The 23,451-nt window shown below is 43.3% G+C and overlaps 1 protein-coding gene across 1 annotated transcript in view; it reads left to right on the top strand.

Annotated features, from left to right (window-relative positions):
- Positions 1 to 23,451, top strand: part of RYR3 (ryanodine receptor 3) — a 680,585-nt gene that overhangs the window by 635,535 nt on the left and 21,599 nt on the right. The window contains exons 91-97 of the mRNA XM_066572425.1: positions 2,703 to 2,789; positions 3,353 to 3,559; positions 6,486 to 6,616; positions 10,469 to 10,511; positions 17,005 to 17,132; positions 18,859 to 18,919; positions 18,999 to 19,145. Coding sequence (XP_066428522.1) covers positions 2,703 to 2,789; positions 3,353 to 3,559; positions 6,486 to 6,616; positions 10,469 to 10,511; positions 17,005 to 17,132; positions 18,859 to 18,919; positions 18,999 to 19,145 — 804 coding nt within the window. The remainder of the gene's footprint in view (positions 1 to 2,702; positions 2,790 to 3,352; positions 3,560 to 6,485; positions 6,617 to 10,468; positions 10,512 to 17,004; positions 17,133 to 18,858; positions 18,920 to 18,998; positions 19,146 to 23,451) is intronic.

The following is a 23,451-nucleotide window of genomic DNA, read 5'->3' as shown; positions in this document are numbered from 1 at the left end:
GGCCCACTGACTATATTCAATCAGATAAGAAATGTGTTCCACAGGAATGCAGTGTTATATGAAGTGCAGCAGAGCGCTGATTTTTCCCAGGCAGGAAATAAATTGGCGCAAGCCTGGAGGACAAATAGAATTTTTCCCTTTTTTTTTTAAAGGGAAGGCCCACTGACTATATTCAATCAATAATATATGTCTTCTGGCCCTGCCTACACAATTCTGTCCCTGTAGTATTACTGCAGGGCGCAATGCTCTGCACAGCCGATTTTGAAAAAAAAAAAATGCAACACTGCTAACAGCAGCCTGCACAGTACTGCACACGGTTAAATGTGGCCCTAAGAAGGACCGTTGGGGTTCTTGAAGCCTACACTCACTCCTAACACTCTCCCTGCCTAACCACCACTTCTGTCCCTGGACTATTACTGCAGGGCGCAATGCTCTGCAGACAGCCGATTTTGAAAAAAAAAAATGCGCAACACTGCTAACAGCACCCTCCACAGTACTGCACACGGATAGATGTGGCCCTGAGAAGGACCGTTGGGGTTCTTGAAGCCTACACTCACTCCTAACACTCTCCCTACAGCAGCACCAGCAGCAGCACTTTCCCTCAGCTAACTCACAAGGCATCTGAGGCGAGCCGCGGGAGGGGCCGACTTTTATACTCGGGTGACATCTGATCTCCCCAGCCACTCACAGCAGGGGGGTGGTATAGGGCTTGAACGTCACAGGGGGAAGTTGTAATGCCTTCCCTGTCTTTCAATTGGCCAGAAAAGCGCGCTAACGTCTCACAGAGGAAAGTGAAAGTAACCCGAACACCGCGTGGTGCTCGTTAAGAGTAACTAGCATCCCGAACACCCTAATATTCGCCCGACCATCAAGCTCGGACGAGTACGTTCGCTCATCACTATTAGTAACCCCTTAGTGATGGCCAATATGCCTTTTTACTGACTTCACTGATGGGCTTTAAACCTGCACATACATCTTTTTAAGACGGTTGATTGGCAGCCCTGACTGACAGCCTGGCTCCTGCTCTAACCACCAAGGATAGAGAAACCTCAGGCAGCTTAACTCTTTACATGACACAATCAATAGCAACTTCAGCATATAAGTAGTTGACAGGGGGAGGAGGCTCCTTCTGTGACCCCATAGCACCCTACAGTGCGACTGCATGGCAACTGGAAACCTGACAAATTACTCCATGCCTGTCATGTAATTCAGCTTATTAGACCCTGCCTCTCGTAAAGTCTAATAGGCAGCTGTCGAGGCTTAGTCGAATGCACTACATAAGTAATGCAGTGTACTATCCTAGTGATTAAACAATTGCATCTCCAAGTCCTCTTGAGGGACTAAGAAATAGCATAAAAAAGTACAGTAAATTCAATTTAACAAAGAAACGATTAAACATTAAAACATATATTTTCCCCACAAAAACCCTTTTTAAATGTGTAAAATACAGATTTTTTTTAAAGAAGCGACTTATAATAGATATTACTTCGTTTGTAACGACCCAGACAATGAAAATATTTTGTTATTTTTCTTGCTTGGTGAACGCCCGAAAAATAATTTAAAAAAGTAGAGCCAGAATTTCTATTTTTCTTTTGTGGAAAAAGTCAATGAGTCATTTTCTGAATGAGGTTTTATTATGTCCATGTGGCTGCTGAAAAACAAATCCTGTACAGAAAATAGAATAAAACAATTTATAATCAGACAACAAAACTAGATTAGGAAATAAAAAGAAATATTTTACAGTAGATTAAAAGGTATTCTGTCATGAGGTTTATGGTGTCCGAACCACAGGCAGCAGGAACCTGGTACCGGGATGCCTGTTGCTCCTGTAGGCGTTTTATTCTGAAATGCCATAGCGTATCAGAATATATATACACTTTGAAGTTTGACTCAGAGCTCAATTGTGAGTCACAGAGGTGGACTGCACTAGCCTCTCCCCGCCCACATCATGTAGATTGACAGCTTTCTCCCTTTTTCTGTGTAGGGAGAGAGCTGTCAGTCATCATGCAGCAGGCAGGGAAAGGCTGGTATGTTTGACTTCCATGATTCGCAGCTCAGCTCTGAGTCAAACTTCAAAGTGTATTTATTTTGAAACACCGAATAATACACCCATGTAGCAACAGGCATCCTAGTCCCCGGATTCATGCGACTCGTGGTTCGGGCAACATGAACTTCATGGCAGAATCCCTTTAATAGTAAAAAAAAAATAAGGTGATACATTATATTTAAGGAAAACTAAGTGGGCGTGAATTAAATAGCTGGAGAAAAAGGAAAGGTTTAAAGGCTGAGCCTGGGGCAATCCGAAAAGATATAGGCATAGCGACCCATTTTTTCTTTACACTCCATGCATGATGAACTTGCTACATCAGATAACGACGACCATGAAGGAGTACTGTAGCTACACTCTGCTTGCCCTACTTGTACAGTGTCACAGTGTTTCAGAAATGATCCATCTGGTTTTAAAATTACCTTACTGTGTCTCTCGAGAGAAGAACAAGGTTACTTAGTCGAGATGAAGATAAAAATGATTTTTTTTTAATATTTGATAATCATTTAAAGGTTCAAATCAAATGACCAGAAGTGGGAAAATGATCAGATCTCTCAAGAGAGACGACAATGAAAGACGCAGAACTCTTTATAACTAAATATAGATCCGAGATGTGTTGGAAGCGCTTTCATCTTTTTCTTCTGTCTCTTTTCAGAATTACCTGGCCAGAAACTTCTACAATCTACGATTCCTCGCTCTGTTTGTGGCATTCGCCATTAACTTTATTCTATTGTTCTACAAGGTAATGCTTTTCTGTAGGAGACCATGTTTTGTTCTTTATCATAGAGTGGTCTTTAGTAAAAGTACTTTACGAATCGGATCTCTTTTTTTACATTACCGGCTCTATTGTCCTCTTATGAGGAAGACTTTCTTTGAAGACAGACTCTCAGTGTCTCTTCTCAAGACAAGCTTTCATCGTCAGTATCATACTGTAGCTCCACTATGCTTTCTTGTGCCTCACTCAGCCCACAAGCTGCTCATTATGTTGCTCTGCTGCCGTCTATGTGGTAGGAAGGTTAAACAGTGAAAAGACAAAATGTATTTGTAGTTTCTGTGTACTGAAATTTGTACAGACCTTGTCTGGAAATCATAAGAAATAGATAAATGTCTCGGGAAATGTTAGCATAAGAAAAGCTTAATTTGTCTCGTTAGCATGTTGGCAATGTAAACCATGTGAATATTGCTTTAGCCTTGATATACAGCACTTCTATAAGAGGACCGCAGTATGGCTAGTTTAATAATGCGCTTATGCCTATCCAATACCAATTTACAAGTTTTCTTATGATACATCATATGTTTTCCTAGGTCACAGAGGAACCCTCAACTGAAGATTCTGATAATGAGTCCAACATATGGAACACCTACCAAGAAGATGAGGAAGAGGCAGAAGAAGGGGCTGTTTATTTTGTCCTGCAGGAAAACACCGGTTACATGGCTCCAACACTGCGGATCTTGGCTATTATTCACACCATTATCTCTTTCCTTTGTGTTATTGGATACTACTGTCTTAAGGTATGCAGCATTCAGATTGGATGACCGAAATCTTGTCACACTACAGAATATTGGACTCTGTATATATACAGTGACCTATTCTCTGAACAGTCAGCCTTCAATGTATGGTTAGGTGTAGAGGATTATCCTTTGCATTGACCTATAGCTTTATTATCTGCTAGTTAAATGATCTAGGAACATTGAAATAACCTTGGAATAACCTTGAGACTATAACATCGATTTCCAGTATTGCTGGTGTTTACCCCGATTCAAAAACTGACATATTCCCGATTTGTATCCACTGGAGAGTCTTAACTGGCAGCATTCAGTTGCAATCCATGCACCACTTATTAACAAGCAAATGTCAGTAATGCCGCCTACGGTCCAATTTGCACCATGATAAAATACCATATGCTTTATAATAGTTAGAATAGTTTAATATGAAAGTAAAATGGCAGATATGTCAAGCTTCCCATGGAAAGATACTGACGTGTGACGGCTGTAGTGCAAGAACAATATGTCACCACTTCACACTAATCCGCACAGAAACCGCCATTGACAGGGCTAAATCCATATGTGAATCCGTGGCAGAATTATGAGGCTTGGTTATGGATTTCTGCTGCAGTTTTAGAGGCAGAATCCAAAAGGAAAAATCTGTGTCAGATTCTACAATGTGAACATACCCTAAACTGGAGGAGGCAGGCAAAAGATATGTCAAGTTTATCACAGTGGCCCAAGTAGCACACACTGTAATAGATTTCACGCAACCTCCGAGATATGTCACACCTTTTTCTTACACCAGCTCTTGATTCGCTTACTTTAGACCAAAATTCTGTGACATTTAAAGATCTCTCTAAGCCACGCTCCCTTTTTTAAACTTTAAGAACTGCCTAGTGAGGCGCAAAAAATATCTAAAACCCATAAATCTAGCACAAGACCTACACTGGTTGAGAATTCTGGTGCATTTAGGTATATAAATCTCCCCCACTGTGGTGACTGCTGTGGTCTGCTAATTTGTTAAACGAGGGGATTATGATGCTCCTCTCTATTGGGCTGACTATGACACAGGTTGTGCAGCCAAGATAATAATCTAGCTCTGCAAAATTGCAACACAATAGAAGCCAATCTGGTCATGTTGCAGATTGGAAGTTGCTTGTGACCTGTGAATTGCAAAAACTTGCGAGCTGCAACATAACCTCATTGGCTTCTAATATGTTGCGATGTTGCACAGCTACAGTGGAATCATTGGGTGCGTGGCCAACATCATGCTGCTCTAGCCATATTGTCCCAACAAATGCTTTACTAATATGGCTCACAGTCCACCAGTAATTGTGAGTAGGGTGATCATTAACATGGTCCCTTGCTCACTATCTACAGGTATAGGAAAAGTCCATGTTTTCTCCTCATCCCCGCTTTCTATTTCCTCTGTGCCTATAGAGCACCTATGTTATGTTGGCTCCACTGGTGTCCAGCAATATACTGTGCTATTATTGTATCTTGTCACTACCAGGAAGCTGGGGATTTGACAGGTCTTGGATGCAGGAATGCCCTTGTCATGCCCCTAGCTCCTGATTGGCTGAGTTCCTGAAGGTCCTAGCAGCGTCTGTATTGAGTTGTGGCTGCCCTGCAGGGTTAGGGTAATTTTTCCTGTTAGGCTTAGATTATTCGCTGTACATGCTTCATGGAAGCATGTACAGCGAATAATCTAAGCCTATCAGGAAAAGTAACCCTAACCCTGGAGGGCAGCCCAAAATCAATGCCTATGCTGCTGTGACAGGGGAACACTGATGTAGCAGAGCTCAGCTACACCCCTTCACAGAAGCCTCCCTGTGGTGCGCTCCCTCCTTAGCCCCCACCTGTGTATGCCAGCGGCAGCACCAGGGCAGACTGACAGTGGGGCTGCTAAGAAGATCGCTGGTGGGAGAGAACAGCCGGCGGCAGGGGAGAGTGACAGCGGGGACCGGAGGTGCGAGAGGACAGCCCACAGGAGCAGTCCTGCGAAAGGTCCCAGTTTCAGTGGGAAGCACAAGTGCGAGACGACAGCCGGCCACAGCGTGCCTAGTAAAGGGGGTAGTGACAGCGGGGAGCGGAGGTGGGAGAGGACAGTCGCCGGAAGCGAGCCCAGTGTCTGCAACTGCTCCCCTGCCTCCTCTACTGCTGCAGCTGTGACCAGCGACAATGATTCCAGGTGCTAATTCTCTTTCCCGACGCGCAGGCCACAAACTTTCTCACTCACTGCTAGGACCTGCGAGCCTGAGGAAGAGGAGCCAGCTGCTGGGCAATCATTAACAGGGAGCGTCAACCCCCTGTCAATCTTGTCTCCACCAGTACTTTCGGGTGGTGACAAGATACAATAATACCGTATACTGTGACTGTGCTTTTTCTTTACCACAATTATCCCACATAGGACTCCTGGCACTTTAAACTATAATTGCTTTGGAGGGTGTACTGCATGATTGATATGCAAAGCACAATGTAGTGTTTGTTACACTCTTTATCATTGTATTTCATGGTCCATTTATCAAAGATAAGAAGTGTAATTACCATATATACTCTGATAGGACTGGATGAGAACTGGGTCATATAAGGGTGAGATAACAACACCTGCAGCTTAATATTGCTCGTTATTGTTGACATTTTGCGCTTTCAACACATATAATCCCTAGAGAGAAAGTTTTCTTCTTTATATCTGAAGGACAGAGTGGATTATTAATGTGTGAACACCAGCACATACATGGGGATTTGTTTGCAATCAAAACCTGTTTGTTCCTCCAGAGAATGTGAGAACGGAACGCACAGAACAGAATCTCTTGTACACGTCGTGCTGGGAGGTCACTATGGTGAAGGATGTGGCCATTCATTCCTATCTGTTTCCTGTAGAAGGTGTGAATTGATAATGCAGTTACCTAGATGTTAATCATACTCATCCTTCTCTTTCTCCCCAAAGGTTCCTCTGGTGGTATTTAAACGGGAGAAGGAAATTGCTCGTAATGTAGAGTTTGATGGTCTGTATATCACAGAGCAACCCTCTGATGATGACATTAAAGGGCAATGGGATCGTCTTGTTATAAATACGCCGTAAGTAATCCAGCTTCTATTCAATTAATCTAGTCTATGTTGGAGTTACAGGTGTGGCAGAGCTATGTCTGTAACGTTCGGTCAGGCACAACCAATCTGTCAGGCACAGCGCTCCCATTTTAGTTTAGTTTTCCCACGCTAGGCAGTGTTGGTGAATGTTGCGTCTAATAGTTGTCCCTTTTTACTTGCGGTTTCTGTTCATCAGTTTGCTCTCTGTCTTTCCCAAGAGAAGTTATTTGAGTTTTGTTCTGACCGTTTTCTTAACTTAAATTTTTTTTTTTACATGACAATGGTATTTGGTATTGAGTTTCAGATTTAGGGCTCCTGCCCATGGCTAGATATTTGCTGCAGAATCAACAGGCAGGTGTCCGCACCGCGGATCAGCAGCAAATAGCGCCCATAGCATGCAATGCAAAATCAATTCTTCCGCTACAATTGCGGTTTCCGCAAGCGGAGGAAAAATCGCAGCATGCTCCATTTTTTCACAGATTCCGCATGGACGGCTGCCATTGACATCAATGGAAACAGTCAGATCTGCCGCCCTTCCGCAATGACATTGCAGAAAGGTCGGAGATCCTGCCTCATCGCTAGGCGATGACGCGGAAAGAGTGAAAAATAAACAAAACTGTACAGTGCATGTCCGACGGCGAGAAAGCAACAGGGTTGCGTGGACGCTACTGCTTCCTGGACCGGATTCCTCTGTGGTATTCCATGGGCGGAACCCAACTCTGCAGTGTGCAGGAGTCCTTACTTACAATTAGTTAATTCGTTTTTTTATTTGGATTTTTCCTCTTGAAAAATCCCTCAAAATGTGGTTGATTAGTTTCAGATTGAATTAACAATTCAGGTTTTAATTGTCTTTATTAAAACATGTGCCTGTCATGCACATTGCGCCCGAAGTGGTGGGCTTTGATACTATGACTGACGGAAGGTTAATTCAGCGCTCATAGTATGATAACTGAAAAACATGGAGGGAGCTCGCCTTTAGGGTAATGAATGACTAAACGGCTAACAACAGCATAGTATGAGATCAGCAAAGCATCTTTACGTTAAGTGCAGGTAGATATAAAGAGGTATTCCACTTACGCAAAATTGCTGTCAAATGAATGCTAATCAATCTCTGGCCCGGATAGCTGACCAGTAGCAGGGCAGCGCTTAGTGGGGATATGCATAGGTAGAAAGTGCAGAGTAAGGAACTGTGTGAAATGTAGCTTAAAGCTGAATGACAGCAGGGACGCGGCGGCCCTCTTGGAAAATAGCGATGGAGGGAAACATCAGAAAGAGAGACAGGATGAGAAAGTAATGGCTGCACGATTTATACTCCTCACCAGCTGTGCATAAACATGGCGGAAACACTTTTCATATCTGGAATTTTTGAAAATTTGCTTCACAACCCTAATGCCCCTTTTAAGTTAAAGAACAGATTGCATGCTGCTACATCAGCTGAAATGTATATTTCATGTAGCATTAAGAGATGTATAGCAATAGAGTGCTACATAGAGCCATCAGAAATCCAAGTTGGAATCTCAGAAAAGAAAAAAACCTTCAAGCTGTGGAGAGTCTCTTACCGCTTGTCTAACCCAATACCATGGAAATATTTTAAATTACGGCAGGATATACTGACTATTAGCGGATGTTGTACTGATGTGTCCCAAAGCACAGCAATCAGAAGTTATTTCATTAGTAGCACGTCTATGCACTCTTTTCAACATTTCAGGCCTCTACCCAACAAACAGCAGAATCAAATAATTAGTCATTATGGCCTATAAAGAACGCCTAGTATGTCCTAACCAGAGTTTTAAAAAGTCTTGGCTAGAAAAAAGTTGCATTGACCTGCCCTACAGTACGTTTCTCTGAGATACGGCTGCCTGCAGATGGCTGGGTTGGATCCTGCAGCGAAAATTCTCACAGCGGGATGCCGTCCCGTGCCCCTGCACAACCCTGCGGCTCACCCGCTCCCGGCGTCTCCTCTTCTCTCTGATGTGTTCCGGCTGCTGGACAGACGGCGCTTGCGCAGAGAGGAGCTGGCCAGTCACAACTGACATTTCTGTGAAATAGGACATGCTGCAATTTGTTTTCCGTGTGTGATTTCACGCGGACAAATCACGCCCATCTGCCTAGGATTGCGTTTTCTAATGCAATCCTATGGCAGCGGCCACGGGCGGAAATTATGCGGGAAGTCCCGCCCGTGTACAGGGGGCCATAGGAGCAGAGGCTTCCTGAGAAGGGTCTTTAGTTTAGTTCCCCCAGGGTAAAAAAGTTGCCATATTAAGAAAGCACAATTATATTCTGTGAACCTTACAGCACTTTGTCATATGAACGATCCATCCCTGGCTTAGACAGACACGAATGGCACTCGACAGTCCCATTTACAATAATAGGATGTGTTGCATTTCTGAACAGAGCTTTAAAAGAGTTGTTCCAGAATAGATATCCTATATTAGGGATAAAAGATGATTCTGGTGCAACCTCCTTAGCCAAAAAAAAAAAAAAAGTCAACTTCTGTTCATTTGTGAAGGATCCCCATATTTGACAAACACAAGATAAAATGTCAGCATAGTAAACAGACAATTTTCTGGCTTGGTCAGTGACTATTGGAGGAACACAACACACATTCTCTCTGCAGCTGCTAGTGTGTGATTGTTACAGAGGTGAGCCACCAGAGAGGAATATGCAGTAATGTGATGGGAAATTAGGAATTCTTCATGGTAGGAATAAATCTTTAATATGTTCTGTAGCCCTTCACCTCAGAGGACAATCTGCAGAGAAGGGAAGATATGAGACAAAGCCATTTTCAGGAATTGAGAATGTGGATGTAAAGATAATAGAAATCTCAGCAACTGAATGAAAATGTGTATGACTCACACTGAATGGCCACTTTATTAGGCTAACTTCAAGCGGGCGAGTGCGATATCGGGCTGTGAGTCACCACCTTGCGATTTCATCTTAAAATCGCCTTGCATCCCTTTCGGGGAAGTAGCAATCCTCCATTGTTTCAAAAAGGGAAACATCGCAGCGCACTGCGTGCACATAGCATGTGGTGCCCTGCTGCCTCTAGCTCTATTGAAAACAATGGACGTGCCCTTACATCACATCGCCCTACGATAGGATGTGCCGCTATTTGCTGGAAAAAAAATTGCTCATATGTATGACCCCATTCAAAAGAATGGGGTTCATATTTGTGTGAGATTTGTGCATCTCGCAATGGGCAACTGTGTGAAAACAACCTTAGAGACGCGCATTTAGTAGTGCATTGGACCTGCTCTGGCCTTAAGAACAACAGCTGTTCGTCATGCGTCACTTCTTGCATTTGCCACAAATTACTGACATGTTCTGAACAGCTAACAGGAAGGGCTCATCAATTCATGCTGCTTGCACCAAATTCTGACCCTTCCATTAGCATGGTGCAACAGAATTCTTACACACGAAAACCCTGCAAGGTTGGCAGTGAAATACTGTCCCTAGCTTGTCTACCACGGATTGCTTGATTTTCCCATTTTAATGTGGAGTCTCACAAACTGATCCACAGAAAACTTGCTCACTTTATTTTCTGCTGCACAGCGGGGTCACCTGCCAAATTTCCGTACAGGAAAGCTGCGACCATGAAGATGATCTGTAGATTGGTGAACATTTGGAGTTCTATGTGCGGTTTTTGCTGCTGCCACATTTCCCTGCAGCACTTGGATATTGCACTGTAATGACTGACAGCCGTGCAGCTCTCCTGGGACCTGCGGCTGTCACGGAGACGTCTGTCATTTACATATACATCACGTGGATGTATTTTATCACTTCATCGTAATGCTGAGCTGCAGGTGGCCTGACTAATGTGACATTTTATTAATCTGTTTGCAGGTCTTTTCCTAATAATTACTGGGATAAATTTGTCAAAAGGAAGGTAAGCTGTTAATCCCGAGTGCACTTGCATGAGTACCCGTATTTTGCATCATTATATTTTTATAGGTGTCTAGTATAATATCAAGCATGGGAAGAGTTGGATTGCTGCTGCGCTAACATCATTCCTTTGTATTGTTAGTTACCTTTTGTATGCTGTCACTCCTCTAAATACTGCATAATGTTACTCTGAGCGGTGATACATTAACCCTCGCACCAGAAGCATTGTGTCGGGGCTTAGATGCTGGATCTCAGGCATGCAGGCTTATTTTCTTTCAGTTGTCTGAGCAATTCCACATTTTAATCAGAGTGAAACATCCAGTAGCTAAGTTTCCATGGATATTAAGTCCTATGGCAGAGATGGTAACTCCCAATTGAGCATTAGGTGAATTTGCTGTATAAAATGCTGCTTACAACCTTTGAGCAGAACTACGCTGGAAAGTGTGAACATACTTGAATGCTGGTTAATGTGTCGTTCTTATTAAGATGGGGATTGTAGATGGTGAATGTGGACAGCAGTGTCTACCAAGTCATATGGTATCTATGGAAAATCTGGTATTTCAGGCCATTTGCATTGAAATAAGATATTAACATTACTGCTTGTATTCATCCCTGCCAGCTTTTAGTAATTAGTTTCCAGTAGAATCGAGAGAGCGGCACAATGCAGGCTACACTGCCTATTTTACACGCCACAGTCCTACAGCGATCAGTATGTCTGCTAGAAATTTGTCACAGCAATCAGCTGTATTCCTGTCAGACAGAGCACCGCTGTAAGAAAACAGCTGATTGCTGTGACAGCGTCTGACTCACTTACAGATCGCTGGTTTGGCCAGCTGCGATGTTTTCTTTAGTTTGCATTCAGGGGTGTAACTAAAAGTTCACAAAACTACAGTTGCTCCCTGCTTAAGTCTTCATAGCCGCCGACCTTGGATCTGCCATAGCTCTTGGATGCATTACTGGGTCTCGTAAAGGAACCTGTTACATTCAACATGCAGTCAGATCTGCCAGCATCATGTTATGGAGCAGGAGGAATTGAACAGATTGATATATATTGTAAATTTTTGGGAAAAGATTTAGTAGAACTTATTGATGTAAATCCTTGCTCTTTCCAGGTTTAAGTGCCCAGTCCTAGCAGTGATTTATAGCGCTCATTGTATGCACACTCCTACAAAGAGGCCTGTCCATCATGGATTAGGACTGCCCACTAGACTCCTAAGCAGAGAAAGAGCAGGGATTTCTATCAAGAAGTTCCAAGCTATACTAAATATTTTCCCACAAATCTAACTTTCCCATTAATCTGCTCCGTTGATCCTCCTCTCTCATATCATGATGCTGGCAGATTGGATAACATTTTCATAGTGATAGACGGAGATGTTGCTAGAGTCCTAAAATCAGGGGCATATGCTTTGCCCCCTCCCTAGAAAAAAAAGAAACCTATAAACACACAAATATATCAGAGAAAGCACACAACAACTTTAGATACAATGGCTCAGTTCTGGTATACATCTAAGGCCTCATGTCCACGGGGAAAATAAGATCCGCTGCAGATTCTCCATGTAGAATCTGCAGCGGGTCCCTCCTGCCCCGCGGACATGAGCGCCGAAAATAGCAATTTAAAAGCATTTACCTATCCGGCGCGGGCGGGGAAGGTCAGCTGTTCCTCACGGCCGGATCTTCTTTTTCGGCCGGCGGATGAATTCCTGACGCCGCCGGCACGTCGCCGGCACGTCGTCGACGTGCCGCGCGCATGCGCCGGGCACATCCGCCGAGCCGAAGCAAGGAAGATGCGGCCGTGAGGAAGAGGAGACCTTCCCGGTCCGCTACGGATGGTAAATACTTTAAATTCCTATTTTAGGTCTCCCGCGGATCCGGACGGCTTCCATAGGCTTCAATAGAAGCCCGCGGGAGCCGTCCCCGCGGGAGACCCGTACGAAAATGGAGCATGGTCCGGATTTTTCCATGCTCCATTTTTTTTAAAATCCCTTTTATTGACGATCCGCGGGTATTTATCTACCCGCGGGTGGTCAATGCATCCCTATGAGATGCGGATCCGCATGCGGGAGATCCGCTGCGGATCTTAAATCATATTTTGCCCGTGGACATGAGCCCTAAATAATGCAGTCACCAGATAATAATAGTCAGGTTTACACTGTGATAGTGATTACAATGCAGTTACCTCCAGTGACCACAGGTCTTCTCTGATTAAACTTGTCCATTTTCCCCTTTCTTCTATATCCAAGCCCAAATGGTCATAATAACTTCTCCACCTATGATATGTCTCTACACACTCTCCCCATCTTGACACTATATCCAAATCCCTACAAGTAATAATTTCCCCACTTTGTGGCCTCACCGTAATAAACCCCCATTTGTCTCACCACCTCCACTAAAAAGCCCCTATTTGTCGCCCCAATTTAAATGCCCCCATTTGCACTTCCTTTCCCCCCACACACTAAAAAGCCCCATAGTATTAAGGCCGGCTTTACACTGGCGATAGGCATTCTTGCGATGTGAGTGTGAGTGAAAACGCATGATAATGAAAGCAGTGATTTTTAATAGTTTCATTCTCATTTGCGATGTCTTAACTCAACTCTCGCAGTGCTAAGAAAAATCTGCACTATTGCTCGTTGTTTTCAGTGGGGCCGATGGCAGTAGCGCCAGCCCCATTGAAAGCAATAGGATAGCATCGCCAACCTCTGCCGCAGCTATGGCAGAGGATGAAGGAATCCTCTGCCACAGCTGTGGCAGAGGTCCACGATGCTATTCCATTGCATTCAATGGAGCCGGTGCTGCTGCTCCATTGAAAGCAATGGAATGAAGGCATGTCCTGGAGCAATGATTTTTGGGGGAGGGGTTGAAATATAAGCCCTTCCCTGAAAATCATCCCACGCTGTTAAATAATTTAAAGAAATTTTTTTTTTTTTTTTTTATTTTATTTTCTCACCTCGACAAGCTGTCCGGCTCTTCTCTCCGTTCACGGCAGTCGTCTTCTGTCTTGACTGGCTGTGATTGGTCACACCGCTTTCTGTGATTGGCTGAGCACTGTCTGTGATTGGTCACAGTGCTCAGCCAATAACAGGCAGCTCTTAGCCATTCATTGAATTCACTCTTGCATCGGAAGATTGCCTATCACGAGTGTGAAGCAGGCATAAGCCCCATTTCTGGCCCTCATTTATGTTATGCCCGCCTTCCCTATTTTTTGACTGCACTGGTTAATATATGACTTTAATTATCTGCTTCCTCACAGTTTTCCCTGATCTTTCATACAGCAAGGCGCCCAACCATCAGGGTTTGCATCTTCCTTGCTATAGCTTTGTGTCCGGCGCTTCAGAACCTGAGTGTAGACACAGTGGAGCAGGAAGGAGGATGTACATGCTGTCCACCATGCTGCAAGCAGGGACCGTGTGCTCATCCTCTGCCCTGGAAACTTGCTAACTCTTCAGGGATTTCTCCTCTCTTTTGAAAGCTCCATGGACATTTCTAAGAGACATTTGGCTAGTATGCTTATAATATATTAGAGAGAATAATAAGATTTATATCACCACAGTATTTAACCAATTGCTCATACTATAGGATGATCTGCATAAAAAAGCACATCTGTCACCAGAGTACAGTGACAAGTTTGCTTGGCTATTAGACATTTGTGGGTGACATATCTGCTGTAAAGCCAAATCTATGATGGATGCTTTATTCCTGAGCCATCTTAGCATGATTGGACATTATAGGCCTCCTATAAAAAAAAAGAACCTGTATACAATAATAATGGACTGCCCATCAGACCCGATCTTTCCTTATCTCATCTGTGCTAGAGGCTGGTTGCAATGAGGCTCAGTGTCCCTATAAGGGTAAATTCACCCTTATTTTCATGACCAGAATAGTGCAGTCTGGGGTAAGTCGTCCACAGAAACTGCCAATATACATCAATGTGATCCATCAGGATTAGTAGAGAGCTGTCATATAAATGGAAGCCATGACTTTAGTATGAACAGAGCCTAACCAGTTGTGTGCCTTAAATATTTCTGTCGATTTTCTTTGTTCAAAAAGCCTTTACTACAGATCATCTTCCAGTTTTAAATGTGAATTCTCTTGTGTAAATGAAATGTTTTCTCTGAGTGACTGAAATTAATATCTGCAATTAGAGCTATCTACTGAGCGTCAGCATGAAGATCTTCACTTCCACTCTCTCCCTTTGTAATTTAGCCGCATGTTTGCTTTGCATAGTGTCATTTTTGTTGTAACTGCTCTTCTGTAAATCCCTGGAGTCTTTCTGTGTACTGTGTTTTAAGCTAATAATGCACGCCGGCATCCCTAATAAGCTTTCATCTGACTTAAAGCTTCAGTTTTGAAATGGTGACTGAAATATATTACTTTTTAATTGTTCCTCTCTCCGGATTCCTTGTTTTATGCTCTTGTTCAGTCATCGGTGTGAAAGAACAACCAATATTTACCTCTCTACACACCGCATTGTGTCAGGGATTGAACCTGCCCTAAAGAGGGAAACAATTCAAAGATGTGACTAAATTGAAGAGTCTGGGAATTCCTTAATTGCTCTGATTTTAAGTGAAGGGAAGACCACATTACCTTAAGCTTCGTAGAAAATCTCCGGCTAAAGATGACACCCCCCAAGTCTACCTTAGGGCCCTTTTACACTGAACAATTATATCATTCAGGTTCTCGCTTGATCGTGCAAAACTGAATGATTTCATTCAGTGTAAATGCTGCCAGCGACTGCATGATGAATGAGAATTCATTTGCTTATTGTTTGTCATTCAGCTTTGCTAGGCATAAAAATCAAACGACAATCGGCCCGTGTAAACAGGCAACTGTTCATCTACGGACGACCGCCTGCTTACTGTGAATGAAGATAGGAGGCTGGAATGATTTCGGTGCACTCCGTCTCCATTCACTGAAAGATCATCTTTGGCACGACTGTCGAGGATTTAAAGGGGTTTTCCAAATTAAATATCGCTGCTAGTAGCGGCGGACAAATTGTGTAAAAAGAAACAAAAAAAACCATACATACTTACCTTTTGCTGCTGCTCCACCACCGCTACTTTGGTCTTCTGTTCACTTCAGCGGCAGCAGTCACTTGGGAGGCTGGATAGGAACATCATCTCTGACATCCCAGGCTTCTACATTAGAAGTCTGCGTGATAGATTTATAGAGATCACTGGGTCTTCTCACCTGGAGAGATCACCTGTCAGATGCTGTGGGGCTGGAGCAGCGGTACAGCAGCACAAGAAGTGTATTCATTTTAGCTAGTTTCGCGCACAAAAACTATATAAAAAATAACTTGAATAATGCCTTGAAAGGAGTTGTCCGAGTTAATACTTTTATGTTAAAACAACTTCCACGTAAGCATGAGCTGAGATTCGCCTCTCCTCGATCCTGCTTGTGCCCCAGCGGCGACTCTGGGACTCCTTGCGACATATTGTTTACAGGCTGCGGTCAGCTTGTAATGTCCTATAAACCATTGCTAAGGCATTAGAGATGGCTAAGGTATTACGTCACTAGGGAGACATGGCGCCTCCCGCGGAGGATGAGTTAGGGCAGGGAGAAATATCGGCTCTTTATGTTTCCGCCACGGGGAAGTCATTTTAACAACCCCTTTAAGTGCCCCACAGTCGTCCTGTCAAAAATGACCCATTAAAGGGGTTGTCTCGCGCCGAAACGGTTTTTTTTTTTCCATAGGCCCCCCCGTTCGGCGCAGGACAACCCCAAGGGATGTGTTAAAAAAAATATATATATATATTACTTACCCGAATCCCCGCTCTGCGACGTCTTCCTTCTTCCTACTTCTTCCTTCACCAAGATGGCCGCCGGGATCTTCACCCACGATGCACCGCGGGTCTTCTCCCATGGTGCACCGTGGGCTCTGTGCGGTCCATTGCCGTTCCAGCCTCCTGATTGGCTGGAATCGGCACATGTGATGGGGCGGAGCTACGATGACCAGCTCTCCAGCATGAGCGGCCCCATTCACTAGGAAGAAGACCGCACAGCGCAAGCGCGTCTAAAAACGCCAGAAGAAAGCGAAATTAGACGGAGCCATGGAGACGGGGACACTAGCAACGGAGCAGGTAAGTGAATAACTTCTGTATGGCTCATATTTAATGCACGATGTATATTACAAAGTGCATTAATATGGCCATACAGAAGTGCTGAACCCCACTTGCTTTCGTGAGACAACCCCTTTAAGGGAACCCTTCAGAGCTGAAAACCAAGCAGGGCTTTGTTCCATACCTTGCGGTTAATTAGTGAGGAGGGTAGGCCCCCTTGCATGGAGCACTATATATAGTCCCACTCCTAACTGGTTTGGCTAATTGCAGTGCTTGTGGTCTGTGGGACGAAATGACCTTCACTGGGAAAGGTTAGTTGTAAATATATCCACACTCATTTGGCTTTAAACCAAAGCCATCTATCCAGGTTGATCTCTGCATACACAAAACTCATTGGTGGTGTTCTCTGAGGGGATTTATATGATCTCTTTTATGACTTAGGTTATCAATAAATATGGAGACTTATATGGAGCTGACAGGATTGCTGAACTCCTGGGACTTGACAAAAATGCTTTGGACTTCAGCCCGGTGGAAAAGACCAAAATAGAAGAGGGTTCACTGGTGTCTTGGTAAGTTGTGTAGTATACAGTCTTAATAAGAAGTGCCGCAGCTTCTTTTTATTACATTGTGGTGTTTGTTGATGCTGCACCTTATTTGATAAACAAGTCTTTATTACTCGTTAGTTCAAAGTGAGTATAGCTCCTCATACATATTGGCTGCTGTCAGAGTCCATCCAGCTCACAATGTACATATGCCTCTAATTTACATATAGTCATTAGCCTTGGGATCAGACACATTTAAACGGTTTGCATAATGTTGACCTTGAGGTGACATTCGAGAAAGAAATCTCCATATCATTTAAAAGTGAACTTTTCATCTGTTGAAGTGAGCGGCCTTTTATTTTCTCCCGTCCCCTGCAGTGATCATAATGATTACAGACATCAAGGAAAACTCCTAATTATGAATACCTGTAAATCTGGCGCATTTAAAGACTGTCTAGCCTAAGTTTGCATTGTCTAACTATTTGATAGTATTAGTAAATCTGCCCCAATATATCAGGAGAAAATAATGTTGCCCTCTATTTATATAAAAACGTGGTTCCCTTCCAATTCCATTTACTGCTTACTCCACACTTCCAAGCAATCCAGCACAGAAACCAGAAGTCCAGAGAATGGAACATCTGGCTCAAGCTCTCCAGTCTGTGCCAAAATGGCAAAACCCAAATATCCAGTGCATCCCCCCAATCGTTACACCATGGAACACTACACAAAATAATAATATCTTAGCAACACATCCCAAAAAGAAGGCAGCCAATAAGCAGATCTGCAGTTTGTTTCGCGATGAACCTAGCAGCCAACTATGCATCCGGGATTGGATGGATGCGGCACAGTAAAGAGCCAAAAAGTTTCCACCAGGCAAAAAATATTAAAACTAAGGTTTGTGGTTCCTTTGAGCGCCATCCCCTTTAATCTTGCACACAAAGATTACAGCCACACATGAATGGATTTTCCACTCTGGATTTTATTGCAATTCCATGGCAAAATTCTTGCCAAATCTTAACATATGCAAATTTGCTGTGGTTTTACCCCACTCAGTGAAAGGGTTGCATTCTGCAGTGAAAATCCACATCCATAAATTGACATGCTCTGAATTTTAAATATGTAATAGTTTTTTTTTTCCCCATAGCATAAAATCTCATCCACTTGGCTGCTGCCCTAGGTGGACATATCTTAAGCCCTCTTGCAAACCGCAGAACTCCATACTACCAAGCTATAGCAATGTCATGTGAGCCATACTCCATAATATGGCATGTGATGGAGCATTTCTATTTCAATTAGATTTGTATACAGATAAAAAGCTTCGGTATAAAGCTGGAGGCATTGGGAGGTACATTAAAGGCTCCAAGGGTGCCCTACAATCCAGTCATGCGCATGAGGTCTAAGCTTGCCATATACAAGAGACAGCAGTCAGCCATACAATCATTTCGTCTAGGGTTGAATATGGTTCCCCATGGAGGCGGCACGCAGCATATAGAGTGTTAACAAGTCCAAAGTAGGACTTTGTGTACCGCTGTACAAGGTCCATGCACACTGTGTATATGAGGTCTTACACTCAAAGGGTCAGATATAAAAATATTACATTCAGCCATTTGTTTGACACCATAACCCATGTACAGAGCATCTAAAGTGGTTTTAAGATAACAATAATATCGCCACATTTTTATTATTTTTTTATAAAGCATAACGTTCCAAGAAAACCATTATATCTCAGTAACATATTGTTTGTTATGTGCAGGTTGAGTTCTATCGATATGAAGTATCACATCTGGAAGCTTGGAGTGGTCTTTACAGACAACGTATGTATCTTCCTTCTACTGTATGGTGGGGTAGATCTACATTATAAGATAACCTAAACCTTGCTTTTTTCTTGTACAGTCCTTCCTTTACCTCGCCTGGTACACAACCATGTCGATTCTTGGACATTACAACAACTTTTTCTTTGCTGCTCACCTCCTGGACATTGCAATGGGCTTCAAGACACTGAGGACAATTCTATCATCAGTCACTCACAATGGAAAACAAGTAAGCCTGCCGTGCGTCTGTGTGGCCTTCAGCTTTTAATAAATGGGAGATGAGCAATTCATCTTTTATTATGAAACAGATTACGACTTGATTGCAGTGTTTCTAAAATAGAGCGTGCGATTAAAAAAAGATGAAAGCCAGGACTGCAGCATGGCCTGGTTTACAGCAGTGGCATGCATGGTGTATGACTCATTGAATCCACTAATACACTCACATTACTCATGCCAGAGAGAGCGCTGCCTGGCTGCAGACAGCCGAATTAAGTGTTGCTCATTTCACAGCTCAAACTCCGGCATGAGCACTTAAACCAGCCAAGTTTGTCTACAGGGCTAGACTATACAGGCCAGTTGTAAATGGATAGTCGTAAAACGCGTCAGCTGTTTGTAAAGTATTTGTGATAATGGCATCAGATCAGTCAGTCATTATCGCAACTTGTGCAGTACTATGGTCCTGCGAGAGCGCAGCTATTAGAGGAAGGAATGCAGAAATTACAAGACTTGCTAAAGCAGTCAGATCGATTCCACCAAGCTTGTAACATTAGCAGAGAACATTTAGCTCCCCGAATTTTAGCTGCCCTCCCTCCCGGAATACTAGGAGCCCCTCTCTCCCCTTCTCTTCTGGCCGCGGCTGTCACTGATGTTTGTTGTAGCTCTCTCATGAATTATTGAAAACAAGCAGCTGCTTTAAACACTCACAGCATGCACTATTAATTCTTACCTGCTGGATAAAGGAGCCCTGCATATTCCTGACATCCGCTTAAAGTGGCAGCGCGCTAGATACATTTCCCTTTAAATGTCAGCTTGCTTTTCATTAATTCTACAGGATATTACCGAGAAATAGAAATTCTCTAATATAATTATTTTTGGGAACCACCAAGGGAATAACGGTCATCTTTTTCCCTAAACGACCCCCACCAGTCTTGCACTACAGTTTATAAGAACAAAGCTGGATTCTGAATGTCAGGGTTCAATTAATACAATTATCTAAAAACACAGCAGGTTGCATATTTGTATAGAATTCCCACAGTTGTAAGAGAATGAATTGTATTTGATTGTGAATTTAGGGAATTGCTTTTTTTTTTTTAACAACGGACGGTTCTAGTATGACTATGTAATGTGGATATGCAATGTTTAGATTTTACATATTATTACTACACTGAATCTATTAGCAGGGGTGGAAGGATTAACTCAGCCTAACTCTTGTAGAAATTCAGGTGTAACTACAGGTAGCTCGGGAGGGATCATCACTCAGGTTGTTCATCATTGCATCTGCTGAAACACAAGCACTCTAGACACCAACAGGTCACATGATTCTCTCTGAGGTCACAGGTTACTCTGGGAGTAATCCTGAGTGTAATAATGAATATGCCTTTTGATTTTCTTACCCAAGAATCTATGCAGAATTAAAGGGGTTGTTCCATCTCCAAACAACTTTTAAGGATGCAAGTGCCTCACTCTTCATGTGCAGTGTCCAATAAATGACATTATGCCCAGTCCTTTAGAATGGGATACAGAATTGTTTTGAGTTCCCCAGAGGGAGAGCAACTTTTTTTTCAGCAGTTCCCTGGCTCATAGAGAGGGGTCCGGAGCAGGATATATACTGTTAAAAGGGGGATGGGCCAGATGTGACAGTTAACTTGCCGGATCTATAATAAAGCTGTGATTTTACTACCCATGTGTGCTGAACTTGTGTTTTGCTTCTATTATTTGTGCACCTGCTTTACAGTAGTGTTCAAAAATAGCAGTCCAGTATCATTAACCTGATAAATGACTGGTTTTGGTAGAAGTAAGATTTCTACATAGCAAGTAATTTACTTATGTGTGTAGTAGAACAAGTGACATCTACAGCTTAATTGTTGGGCCTGTTTTTTTCCCTAAGTATTTGAATCATTACTTAAAATAGGAGTTTTCAAAATATTACGAGTGAAGAGTTAAATTGGTGAAGTAATTAATGCGGTGAAATAACTGGTGTCAATTTTGTCCCTTATTTAACCTCTTAAGGACCAGGCTGTTTTGTACATTATGAACCAGACACTTTTTAGGGATTTTACCCATGTGGCGGTTTTACTGCCCTATTTTAGTTTCTTTCAGTTACTAAAATTATTTTTACTGCATTTTTTCCTGTGAAATATAGGACAATTTTAAAAATATCTTTTTCACTGCCAATCTTTTCAGGTTTTTTGGGGGGTTTTATTAGGGGTGAAATGCTAAAAAAATGATTTTTTTAACCTTTATAGATATTTTTTATTTAGTGTATTTATGCTAAATTAAAGTATGGGATTGGGTTCCTCTATTTGTTTCAGACATTTTGATATATAGTATGTATGGTTTTGGTTTACAGGGCGCATATGGCGACTGTTTTGGTTGGAGTTGGCTTTGTGTTCTTCTCTTTCTTATGTATATATTGTTGTATTCTGTAATTTTTATTTACTTATGTAATCATGTTTTTTACTATCTATGTCCCCGATGACATCATAAGACCTCTGGGGGACATTCGGTTTTTTTTTGGTTTTTTTTGACAGTTTCCCACTGTAGCTGGGGCATCCATAGGAGCCCCAGTTACAGGGGAAAGCAACTTCTGTAGTGACATCAGTCACTGGCAGAGCTGCCCAGGGTCTAGTATGACCCTCCAGCTCTGCTGTAGCAGGGGAACCCAGGCGGTCACATGACTCCCCGCCTCCCGGAGTGGAAGACTCCCTTCCACTTTCAGTACGTACTTGGGGGAAGCCGAAGGCGGAAAGGGTTAAAAACGCCTCCTACCGCTTTCTCCGTCTGATTGATTGCAGAGCAGGAGGCTTAAAATGGCGCGGTAATTTTATTATCGGCGTTGCTTTAAGCCTAGGACCAGGCGGCAAAAAGTTACTGTGCCTAGACCTTAATGGGTTAAAGTATGAGGGTGGCAAATGTTGCATATGTTAGTTAGTGCATTTCCTTTTAAAATACTGGTGAAAATGGGGGGGCGTGGCCTGGATGGAGACCGGAGCAGTCGCATCTCCCTGAGCTCCGTGAGACCCGGCTGTTTAAAAGCAACTTAAAGCATACAGAAGAGTGAGCCTTTGCAAACAAGCTCACTGGAGAACACAGCAGGCATGGCAGCAAGGAGAAGAGCAAAAACGGGACCGCAGCAGCTAAGCTCGTTCTTCTCGGCACGCTCACATGAAGGAGAAGGAGAGGAGAGAGGCGCCGGCGGACGGGAGCAGCAGACCTCGGTAGGAGCGACAGCCAGGGGAAATACCCTTCAGGGCAGCAAAGGTAGGAGTTCTCCCACCGCTTCCCCTCATCAGGGATCCCCTAAAAAAGCTCCGGGGACACAAACAGAGGTTAACAAGATGGCGCCCGACATACCTGCGCTGAGCAAGATTCCCGCGCTACAGAGGCAGCATCAGCAGGACATAGTAGAGCTGACTGCTCACAACACTCCACAAGTTAACAACCCTGGGCAGCAAAACACATTTCCCTAACCCAGGGCAAAATACAGATGATACTGAAGATCCTGTTCAGAGCATGAGCTGCACAGAGCAAGCAGCATCAGAGATCTTCATTAAGCAAATGGTGATGGCTCTGAGGGAGTCCCTACAAAAAGACCTACAATCTGTCTCAGCCACACTTAACTCCTCTCTGGCAGAGCTAGGCACAAGAGTGGACCATATAGAGAATAAGTTTGCCGAGTTCACATCCTCCCATAACGACCTTATCGACGCACACTACAGCGTCGAGGAAGAAGTAGAAGCACTCAAAAGCAAAGTAGCGGATATGGAGGACAGGAACCGGCGAAATAACTTAAAACTCCGGGGAATAACAGAAACAGTGACGCAACATGAACTCAAAGAATATGTTCAAAAATTAATAAAAACTACGCTACCAAACACCACAGACGAAGAAAGAATTATCGACAGGGCGCACAGACTTCCTCGCCCAAAATCGGTTCCCAACCATCTGCCTAGGGATGTGATAATAAGAATCCATTTTTTCCGTGTGAAAGAAGCCCTATTAAATGCAGCAAGAAAGAACCCGAAGCTTCCAGCGCCGTACGAACAAATAAAGCTATTCACAGATCTCTCTCAAGCTACCTTACAAATGAGGAGAAAATTCTGAAATATCACACAAACACTACGTGAGAACAATATACCATACAAATGGGGCTTTCCACCTAAACTAATCATAACAAGAAACGAGAGGACCCTCATTATCCAAAAGCCAGAAGAAGGCCAGCAACTGCTGCAAAAATGGGGGCTTACAACAGAAAACCAAAACCAACCTACGCACCTCAATACTGAGTGGAATAAAGTACCTAACCGCTGAACCTA

The sequence above is a fragment of the Eleutherodactylus coqui genome, chromosome 6 (genome assembly GCF_035609145.1).
Source record: "Eleutherodactylus coqui strain aEleCoq1 chromosome 6, aEleCoq1.hap1, whole genome shotgun sequence".
In the NCBI taxonomy this organism is placed as follows: Eukaryota; Metazoa; Chordata; class Amphibia; order Anura; family Eleutherodactylidae; genus Eleutherodactylus; species Eleutherodactylus coqui.
Note: the sequence above shows the minus strand (reverse complement) of the source record. Positions and strands in the feature narration are given on the sequence as shown.